The sequence below is a fragment of the Crinia signifera genome, chromosome 9 (assembly GCF_055691185.1).
Source record: "Crinia signifera chromosome 9, ASM5569118v1, whole genome shotgun sequence".
Lineage (NCBI taxonomy): Eukaryota > Metazoa > Chordata > Amphibia > Anura > Myobatrachidae > Crinia > Crinia signifera.
This window is the reverse complement of record NC_139225.1, coordinates 10,679,277-10,689,602: the sequence shown is the minus strand read 5'-3', so window position 1 is coordinate 10,689,602 and position 10,326 is coordinate 10,679,277. Positions and strand designations below refer to the sequence as shown.

At 42.5% G+C, this 10,326-nt stretch overlaps 1 protein-coding gene across 2 annotated transcripts in view; it reads right to left on the bottom strand.

Moving 5' to 3' along the window:
* Nucleotides 1-276: 276 nt before the first annotated feature.
* Nucleotides 277-10,326, bottom strand: part of BRINP1 (BMP/retinoic acid inducible neural specific 1) — a 214,928-nt gene continuing 204,878 nt past the window's right edge. For both annotated transcript variants that reach the window (XM_083161031.1, XM_083161030.1), the window contains one exon: nt 277-7,866. In XM_083161031.1, the coding sequence (XP_083017157.1) occupies nt 6,726-7,866 (1,141 nt within the window). In that variant the 3' untranslated portion in view covers nt 277-6,725. The remainder of the gene's footprint in view (nt 7,867-10,326) is intronic.

Sequence of the window (10,326 nt, the reverse complement as noted above, 5' to 3'; positions counted from 1 at the left end):
GTTTTCTCCTGGTGTTAATCTGACATATAGTCCACTGGTCTCTTGTGGCAATGAACTAGCACATAGAGAATATATCTCTGCGAGCTGCACAAAATGCATCTTTTTGTATTTTTAAGCTGTTGGGTGCATATCATTGTAAGTTAGCATTAAATAGGGGTTCAATGCACATAAAGCCGCACCCCATTGCAGGAAATACCGTTATCCGGAGGTGTACGTGGAGGGTGTGGGGCTAAAAATACATCATTTTAATAATTTTAGCCCTGCGGGTGGGGGGGGGGGGGATGTGGAGGATCCAGGGAAACGCAGTAGGCTTGCCCACCCTTTCGGGGGGCCATGAGGATGGCCCGATTTTAAGGCGCCTCCCGGCCATTCTTTGGGCTCGCTGCACTCACCACTCTGCGGGCTCGGTGGCTGGCATCATTCGCCAAAGGTTCTATTCTCCCTCTATGGGTGCCCTGGACCCCCACAAGGGAGAATAGCCCTGTCAGTAGGGATCCCCCCTGTCAGAGCACCGGCAGTCGGGATTCCGATGTCGGTATACTGACAGTCGGGATCCCTATTGTCGGGTAGTCATTCAGCAGCCATAGCTGGTATTGCCTTGTTTATTCCAAATAATTTTGCAGTGGAAAAAATGAAACTAAAATCTTTTAAACTCTTACTCAACCGCCTGCAAAACCATTACAGAACTGGGAGTTTAAAGGGAAATTAGCTTTTCCTCCAGAGATGCTTTCTTCTGCTAGAGAGATGCTGTGCGAAATATGCTTTAAGTTACTCAGTCTTCCCAATTGGCTCTGTAATTGTTAAATTACATTTCTTTAAATAAAACCGGTATTAGAATTCTTTTTGTACTAATGAAACTTTTTTATTTGCTGTTTAATATGAATGCGGTTTAATTGGTACAGTATTTATAAAATGGCATAAATGGCTCTGCAGCGATCCTAATTTAACCAAAAAATCTTCTGTGTACTCCACTAATATAAGTGCCCTGGGATCTTTTTGACTTACCGTTTAGTGTATACAAAGCAAGAGGATTACTTCTGCTACATTTCACTGCAGTCGTCCAATAAGTTGTAATAACTGCTGAACTTTGTTGCATATTACTCAACAGTAATAAATGTTTAGTTACTATACAGTGTCATGAATTGTCACCACCTAATGCTACTTTACAACATCTGACCTGTATGGAGTTTCCACGTTCTCAGTGGCCTAACTTGTGTAAGGCAGCCCCCGCTGCTGCCTGAGGGAGCGAGCAGCAGCGGGGTCTGTGTGGGCACCGGCACCCGCTCGGCGCACTGACAATCAATCACAATCTGACTGTGATTGACTGTGCCACTGCTGCCTGCGCGTTGGCTAAGCATGGTAGGCGGCCATGACAGCGGCATGTCACACTCCCTGACAAACAAATCCCGCCTCACGTGCCTGCAGCCTTTACACAGTCAGAGCCGGATATCAGCTACTGTGTTAAAGGATGGGCAGGCAGTTGGGTGGATGGGCGGGCATTCTGTCCAATGGCTGGGACGGTTGCCTGTAGGGTGGGCAGCCTGGGACGAGTCTGAGCCAGGGCCCACAGGTGAGGTCTTCCCAGCTCCAGAGCCCCGGCCCTAAATCTTGCTGCCGAACATCCTGCTTCCAACACGCCGCTGGAGGCCAGTATTACTGCTGCTGGCCTGTAGCTCTGTATTACAGATGTGACCCAATTAACAAATATCCTCTATACAGCATTGCATAATGTGATCCCGCTATATAAACAACGTTAACAGTTTAGCGGTAACGTTTTTTCGGAAATAATATTTGCTGTGGCTTAACCCATTGAGTACCAGCGCTGCTGTGAGAAATGTGCGAAGTACCCGCAAAAAATTGCCAAAGTTCGAAGTTGAGGAATATGAATCACTTTTAGTTATTGATCTGAAGTCAATTCATTGAAGATCTTTAATAATAATTGCAACAATAAAAAAAAACAGTCGCTGTGGGAGACGCTGCCATTTACGTTGGTACTCAAAGGGTTAAACACTGTCTTAATTTTTTTGGACGTTCTTTATTACACAGGTTACTTTTTTTTTTATATAATGTGTTTTCTCATGTAAAATAAACCAATAAAATGCAATAGGTGTCTCGGTAAAATGATAGGCCACCTCACTAAACAGGACACACTTCAATTGTTCATCTCCATCCTCAAATCTCAATTTAAATAATCAAATCCATGCGGGATAAAAGCAGACACATTCATAAGTCACAATCAGCAAGCATCCGTGTGTCTATTTCTAAAAGAAAAAGATGAAGCAATCGTTAACAGTAATATACAGCAATGTCACTTTACTTCCCATTTCTTAGATATTTCTTTAGCGTTTTTCCCCCCAATAATATGTACTCCCTTGAAGCTAACAGTGGTGTGAAAACTCCTCTTTCACAGTTATTTATCCTGTATGCTGCAGCGAAAAAAGTCCAGCAGACAACTAATTGGCTGTATGTTCCTCCGAATGGATGGATGTGGCTCTCATATTCCCAGTACACTTTCATTGTGATTATAATAGCACTGCCTACACAATCTCTAAAATACCCGCAGCCTCCCACAGCTTTCATATCAAGTAGAAATTTTTCATGAAATCGCTTGTTGGACTTAATAAAGAACAAAGGAAAAAAATCATTAGTTTGAGAGAAAAAAAACCCAACAAAAATTGTTTTGAATATTTCTTCTTCCTGAAATCATCAAACTTTCGGCTGATATAAAATGGAAAGATTTACAACAGTCAATAGGAAACAAGGTTTCCCTGTCACGTAGTGGGGTAGATTATGTAGGTGTAGTATGAAAAGTGGAGGTGTTGTGCATAGTAACCAATCTGGTTGAGCGATCATTTCTCTATTGCAGAGCCATATCTAGACTTTTTGGTATACCATGTACCAGAAAAAGAATTGGCCTGACAAAACCGATCCCCCCCCCCAAAAAAAAATACACATATAAATAGAACAACGGACTATCTATAATGGATTTACTGCCACACCCAGTATTCAAATCCATAACCTGTTGCATTCCAGTCAAACACCATACTCAATAAGCTAGTCAGATGCTGGGCCTCAAAAAAGAGCAAGTCTTAAAACGAAAGTAATTTATACAAATAATTGACAAGAGCCGCCAGCAGTCGTCCCCCCCCCCCCCCCCCCCCCATCGTGCAGTTGGATTTGTGGTGGCACATCCTGCACCACCCCAGTTACGTCACTGCTCTATTGCAGTCTACCTTGAAGTATCTTTGAATGCATATGGTGACCATCTTCACTTTTCTATACTCTAGAGTTTTCCACTTTCTGCGCCAGACAGGTTGCGCGATCAGGGCGATCCCACCCTCCCAACGCTTCCACTAGCAGCACAGTGGCACATCAGGCAGGTAGATAGTAGCAGATGCTGCTGTATGTTGGGTTGCTGAGGGTTCACAGGGACTGCTGCTGCTGCAGTCTCTTCCCTCTCCTTGCTAGATGTGCCACTGCGCTGTCATATAGAACCTCATAGGCATGTCCCATTTGCAGTCATGTTTTATACTATTGATTTCATGTGCAAAAAAATCTGTTGACTATTATGCATCAGTTAAACTTAAAAAACTCGAAGACAGCAGAAACAGCTCTCTGCATACATAGTGTTCACTTTGTTCAATTTTTTTTTTTGCTTAAACTTACAAACAAAAGCATAATACGTGTCCAAGCAATGGAGAAACCACTGGCATTGTGCCCAGCATTCGGAGCCAGCCTGCCACAAGCAGTTTGGTAGTTGTGGTCACCGGCATCATCATTATCTGCTATTTTGCCACTCCCCATAACCAGCCCTAAGTAAATGCTTCTTATTCCTGGTCTGCATTTCCCTGCAGCTATGCAAAACATCCTTATTATTTTGAGCCCTTGTTGAAATGTTCCCATCCCGCGTATGCAGGTCCAATCAAGTGTACACGGCAGATTCCGGCAAATCTACATGGGAACATATAGTATGGGGTTCCCTCTGTTCTGTACATGTGCACAACGAGCTCACACAAGTTGCCACCTGGCATCGGGACCCTAATGCCCAAATGCAACACTTCCACCCACTGCATCCCACGCACAATCAAACCTCAGCTCGGTGTGTCAATATTTTATATCGTCAAGGAGGAACATGCTGGCATTTGCAGAATGAGTCGCTCGTCATCCTCCTTTTTGGTTTATAATTAACATCATTATTATCATTTTATATTACATATTACAAGTTTTTAATATACAGGAAAAAAAAAAGATTCTCTCCCTTGTAGGGGGGCAAATGTTTGTTTATATGGCAGTTGACTCCCTTTACTGCTGGTATTTTCAAGGTCACGCAGGAGGTCACTTAATTTCCGAAGCATCTCTCCCCAGTCCTACTCGCTGCGTTCTGAACGCAGCTGTGTGCTTCTCTCGCATCGTCCCCCTCCTAGGGCAGTGATTGTCTGACTTGTGGGAGAACCCACTTCATGAATAGAAGAATACATGGTTGGAAGATTGGTTCGAGGCTTGGTTAGTGGACTGGACTGATGGTTAACTGCCATGAGGGTTGATTGCAGGAGTGCTTGTCAGATGTCAGATGTCAAATGTCCTTAAGCTGAATTGGCCTAGATAACAAAAAGGGTCAACGAAAGGGACACAATGCGTCACACACTTATGTTGCGAAAAGGATTGTGCATTTTTTGTAAACGTCTATAATATTATAAGTACTGTGCCTCTCTTTTAGAACAGCAGTATTTGGCACCGCCTGAAAATGAGCATGCTAACATAGAGTATGACTACATACTTCCAAACACTGGATGGTCTGTCGGCATGAACCAGTTTTTGTTCACTTTATTTCAACAATACAGATGCTGGTGTATCTGCTTTACTCACATTGACTTTAAATTGTTGACAGTTACTGCAAGAAGGACTGAATAATGGTTATCACGATTGGTGAAAACATCCCAGAATCATCAAGTTGGTCCCAAAACATAAAATAACGCTTCCCCTGTTCATCAGTTACCAACAAGCCAATGCAACTAATGGGCCTTATGGCTTGTAAGGTCAGGGATTATCATTCTCTTTATAGGCATAATGTAGCAATGGATCGTGATATCACTAAGACTGAAGATTTACTTGATATGACTGAACAGTACAGAAGTAAAGCATTTTTTTTTACACAGAGTTAATGCTACACAAGGGCATATGCGGTGAACTCGAAGGATGGAAGACTGATACAATGTTTGAATGCTCCACGAAGAGTCTTACGTGGGCAACTACAAAAAAGTCATTATTGGGATTAACTTGAAGATACGATCTGTATAAAGTACACTCAATTATCAAATTGAGGTTAAAATTCTGAAGTCGGTGTAAAATAATTAGGCTTCAATAAAATGATATATTCTGCTACGTGATTAGATAGCTCTATGAATTTGGGCTTGACAAATTACTATTACAGGTCGAGTATCCCGTATCCGAATATCCGTTATCCGAATTATTCCGAAATACGGACATTCCAGAAAGTGAAAATTTTTTTTTTTTTGCTAAAAACTCACTGGGGACATTTGTAACAGCATCACTGGGGACATGATATGTAACTGGCACTATATATGTGCAAGACAATGATTGCTTGGCATTCAAATTCAGTGCTGAGATAGTACACACATTTTGTTTCACGTTTTGAAACCTTGTTTTTTGAACAATTAAAATATATTTGTGTGTATTTTATGTGGTAATAAAATATATTTGTGTGTATATTATGTGTTTATACAGCATAAATGCAAGATACTTCAAAATACATCATTGAAATATTAAAATATTCCGAAATACGGAATAATCCGTTATCCAAAATTCTCCTGGTCCCGAGCATTTTGGATAAGGGATACTCAACCTGTAAAACATCAGCCGTGACACAGCTGAGTTCAGTAAATGATGTTATGCAACTATGTATCTTCCTTAATGTGTTTCCAGTCACGTCTTCTGCGTTTTGCAATGTTTTAAAGTTACAACACTATCCTGGCTAGCTACAGTATGTATAGATCCTGGGTTAGTTACAATAATCAAACATTGCAACAAGTACAGTATTAGGACTTATGGAAATCAAGTGTTGCTGTCTAGAATGACCCATTAAAGGGACCTTTGACGCAGGAAAAGAAGTACCTGGAATAAAATTATTTAAATTGAGGTAAGTAATCAAGTGCAATTGGGTAATTGCACCTATACACACCAAATGGAACGAGCAACAAAGACTATAATTTGAAAATGAAAAAGATCAACATATTTGTTCAGTATAGTTCTCAGTTGAACTTATACTCATTAGGAAGTCGTAAAACCTACAAGGTGTTGTTTGAATGGACAGATTGCATATCTTAAATGACATCAGCAACAAGCATATTAGAATGTTCTACCTGTACACATATTTAAAAAAAAAACGGGTGTGGCAGAATAACCTAATCAGTATTCAAAGTTAAATAATTGTAACTGAATTTAATTGTGTGTTAACGCTTGGTAAAGGTTTAAACTACTAATATTGTGAAGACCCTGGCTGGCTCTTGTCTTTGAAGATTAATGCCTGCCCCCCAAACAAAAAGATATTAAAAGGAAGTATGTAAATATACTCCATTTTTATACTTTGCAGCATAATCATAGTCAGGTCATAAGGTAGATTCTAAGATATTTAAAGTCCATTTAATTCGTTTTGACCTCTGGATTTCCAAAATTAATGTTCTGACTCAGAGGAAGGCATGGGAGGGTTAACATAATTTGACTGTCATGTGATCAGCTTGCTTCAGAATCTCAGTGTTGTACAAGTCCAACGCATGGTTGACCCGTATGATTTCACTATTGGTCAACTTCAAGCGATGCTTCAACATACAGGAGAAGAGGTCCAGTTGTGGTTTTCCTGGTCCAGATGGAGGAGCTAAGCGGTTGATTCGCTCCCGGACGTCCAACATAAGCAACATAACAGAGGATGAAGAATAAAATTGCCCACCTTGAGAGTAAGACTGATTCACTTGTTGAACTGCACTGCGCAAAAGATCTGGGTTAAATCTTAAGCTGTACCCATACAACTGGACCTCGGATATCTTCACATAGAACTGCCGCTTTGTAGGATCCGACAGGTCCACAGGACCTTGGCCTGTCTCATTCTTCAGAAGTGAAGGTAGACGTGTACGACTGCGTAGGTAAATGTGGACAGTCTCAAAAAAGGTCTTCCAGCGGTTGCCTAGTAGGAGAGTCCAATTAAAACACTGACTGTTTTGAAGACGTGTCTTCTCCCATCTTGGGTAACCATGTTCCCCAAAGGGCATACTCCACCCTTCTGAATGGCTCCCACTAAATGGGTTGACATACACAAAGAAGCTAGGATCCAGAGTGGTGTTCCGGGCCTGACAAATACGCATCGACATTCCAATAACCATGTGGAGGAACTCAACTCGGTTTTTGTTGCTTTTAAGGGTGAGTGACATTCTTTTTCTCCAGCGTGGATCAAAATAGGTGTCTAACCGAATCTCATTACTAATGAAAGTAGTGTGCACATGAAGTCGGGAGTCCATCTTCTGCAAAAGGTAACGAAGCTCCTGGTCTTGGAAGTCCAATTCTGTCTCCAGACTCATGAATTGCTCGCTACGCTCTGAATCTACATTCTGTGCCTCGCAGCGGCCTCGGTAGAGCTTATAACCCTTGTTGCATGAGCCACAAAGTGAGATGTTGGCCATACTGCACATGGCACAGCTTTGGTTCCCACCGATAATGCATGGAATTGGTCGCTGGCACAGCAGGCTACCTCCGTGGCACACGCAACTACGCTGACTCTCCAAGAACGTGCCCCAGAAGCCATTTTCATTGCAGTAAAGTAGGGACTGCACTCGAGCCAGCCACTGCTGAATTGTTCTGAAATGAGAGAAATAAATATATAATATATTAATTAATCAATTGTAATGTCAACACAACCGGAGAAAGCTTTCGTGTGTGCAAATATTGCATTCTCGCAGTTAAACAAATTTGTCTAAAGCTTTTAATCAAGAGTATTATGTAGACATGGAATCTTATATATTAGCAAAAAGAAAAGTCCATTTGTTACCCTAGTAACAACCTTTTTAAAGCAGGGATGGTGTTATTCAGGGCTGGCAACAGAAATCTTGGGGTCCGGAACACTGATATCTCGGGGGGCCCCCCAACACCGAACGCGGATTCTTATTACATTGCATATTGAATGTATTTTTTTTTATTATTAGAAGTAAATAGATAATTAAAATTTACAATGCAATATAATACGGGAGGGCAGAGATGGGAGGGAACAGCAGTGTGCGTTGTGTTTTGCGTGGTTTAGTGTGTTGCGTGATGTCACTAAACTCAGTAGTACAGGTAGCCAGACAAGTGATTAGGCAGCCATGCTTTCAGACCCCGAGTCCCTCAAAGTCTTGGGGCCCCTCAACTGGTCGGGGCCCGGTACAAGTGTCCCCTTTGACCCCCCGTCACCTGCCCTGGTGCTATTACATGCTACAAAAACACGCATCCTTCATATGACTAAATTTGCAGTAAATGGTATGTTAGTTTGGTATGTTAGTTTGTAGATGTATACCAGGCGTTGAAGCAGGGATGATGCACTCCAGCTACTGTTGAACCCCACATCCCAGCATGCCCTGACACAGTTTTAGCATATTCTAACATCAAAACTGTGGTAGGACATGCTGGGCTCTGTAGTTCCACAGCAGCTGACACACCACGTCGCTTTCCCCTGTGTTAAAACAATTGACCTGGTCAAACTGCAATTACTACAGTATCTCTAGTTATTTTGACAGTATGTTACAAAATACCGTATAAAGTATTGTGCCAATACATAGTCTAAGTTATTAAGATGAGAGTTCTATTGAAGATAGGATGTTACTATGGGCCAATCAGAGGCTATCTATGATAGATGTCGCACCTCTCAGCCAGCTCAGGGAATCGCCAGATTCCCCACGCTGGCGCACGCTGGCGGAGAGGCGCTGCATCTGACAGGGACGTATGAGCATCTCACACGCAGGCGTGTCCCCTTTAAACGGCAGTGGGGAGCAGAATCCCTGCCCGTCTCCGCTTCAGGGAGAGATGGGCAGGGTTAGGAGGGGGGGGGGTGTGGGGAGCTGCGGGGAGCGGTGGGGAGGTGGCAGAGGGCGGCGGCGGGCTCCATCAGAACAAGGCGAGCCAGCATCTCCCGCATTCTAGCAGATGGCAAGCAGCGGCAATTGGCGAAAGAATCACTAGGGACAGCTCTAATGAGAGCTGCTCCGTCTGTATATTCTAGAACAGGGGTGGTCGAACCGGTCCTCCAGATCTACCAGCAGTCCACGTTTTTCAGGTTACCTAGCTGGTGCACAGCTGTAGTCATTACTAACTGTCACATTTCCCAGGTCACCTAGCTGGTGCACAGCTGCAGTCATTACTAACTGTCACATTTTAAAACCTGATGCATTCATTCCTACTATAGATCCACAGGTTGCCTGGAGAACATGCACCGTTGGTAGATCTTGAGGACAGATTTGGCCACCCCTAAACTCTAGAAGGTTTTAAATAAATAAGAAGTAGATTCTGATGTGGTTGCCCATAGCAACATCTTCAATAGAACTCCCATCTTAGTAAATTGACCCCTAAGTGTCACTTATACTGAAGTACAAATGAAATAGGTGAAAAGCTAATACGGCTTCCATGATTTCAGTGAGTCTACCCAATACTTTTTTAAAGTGGCAATGATTTGAAAGGAAAACTTGGCCTGATTTTGTCTTTTCATGTATCGCCGCTTCAAAATCAGGCCTACAGTACCCGCCCGATTCATTCCGATACTTCATTTCACAGGCTGTTAGATTTCTACCTACAGTGTCTCGTTATTACACACAGAAAGTACACTGTTCAAATGTCACACGGTCGGCAAGTCGACAATAAATAGGTCCTAGGTCAACACATGCAAAATGTTGACATACCTTAGGTCAAAACGGTCACAAGGTCGACACATACAATAGGTGGACAATGGAAAGCATGGCGAGCGAAGCACTACATTTATATGGTGCCCATGTCGAAGTATGTCCACATAGACACCAAATCAGCGAAAAACTTGTCATCTATTGCTTGTGTCAACCTTTCGACCCAGTTGACCTAAGCCATTTCGACCTTATTAATGTGTCAACCTTTGGCCTGTCCACCAATAGTGGTCAACCTAATGACTGTTGATACCATGAAAACATGTAGTAGATCAAAACTGCTGTAACATAAAACAAATGGGTGGCACTTTACATTATTCCTTGTAGGTTCTTTGGGGCAGATGTATTCAGCCTGGGGAAGACATAAACTGGAGATAAAGTGAAAGGAGATAACGCA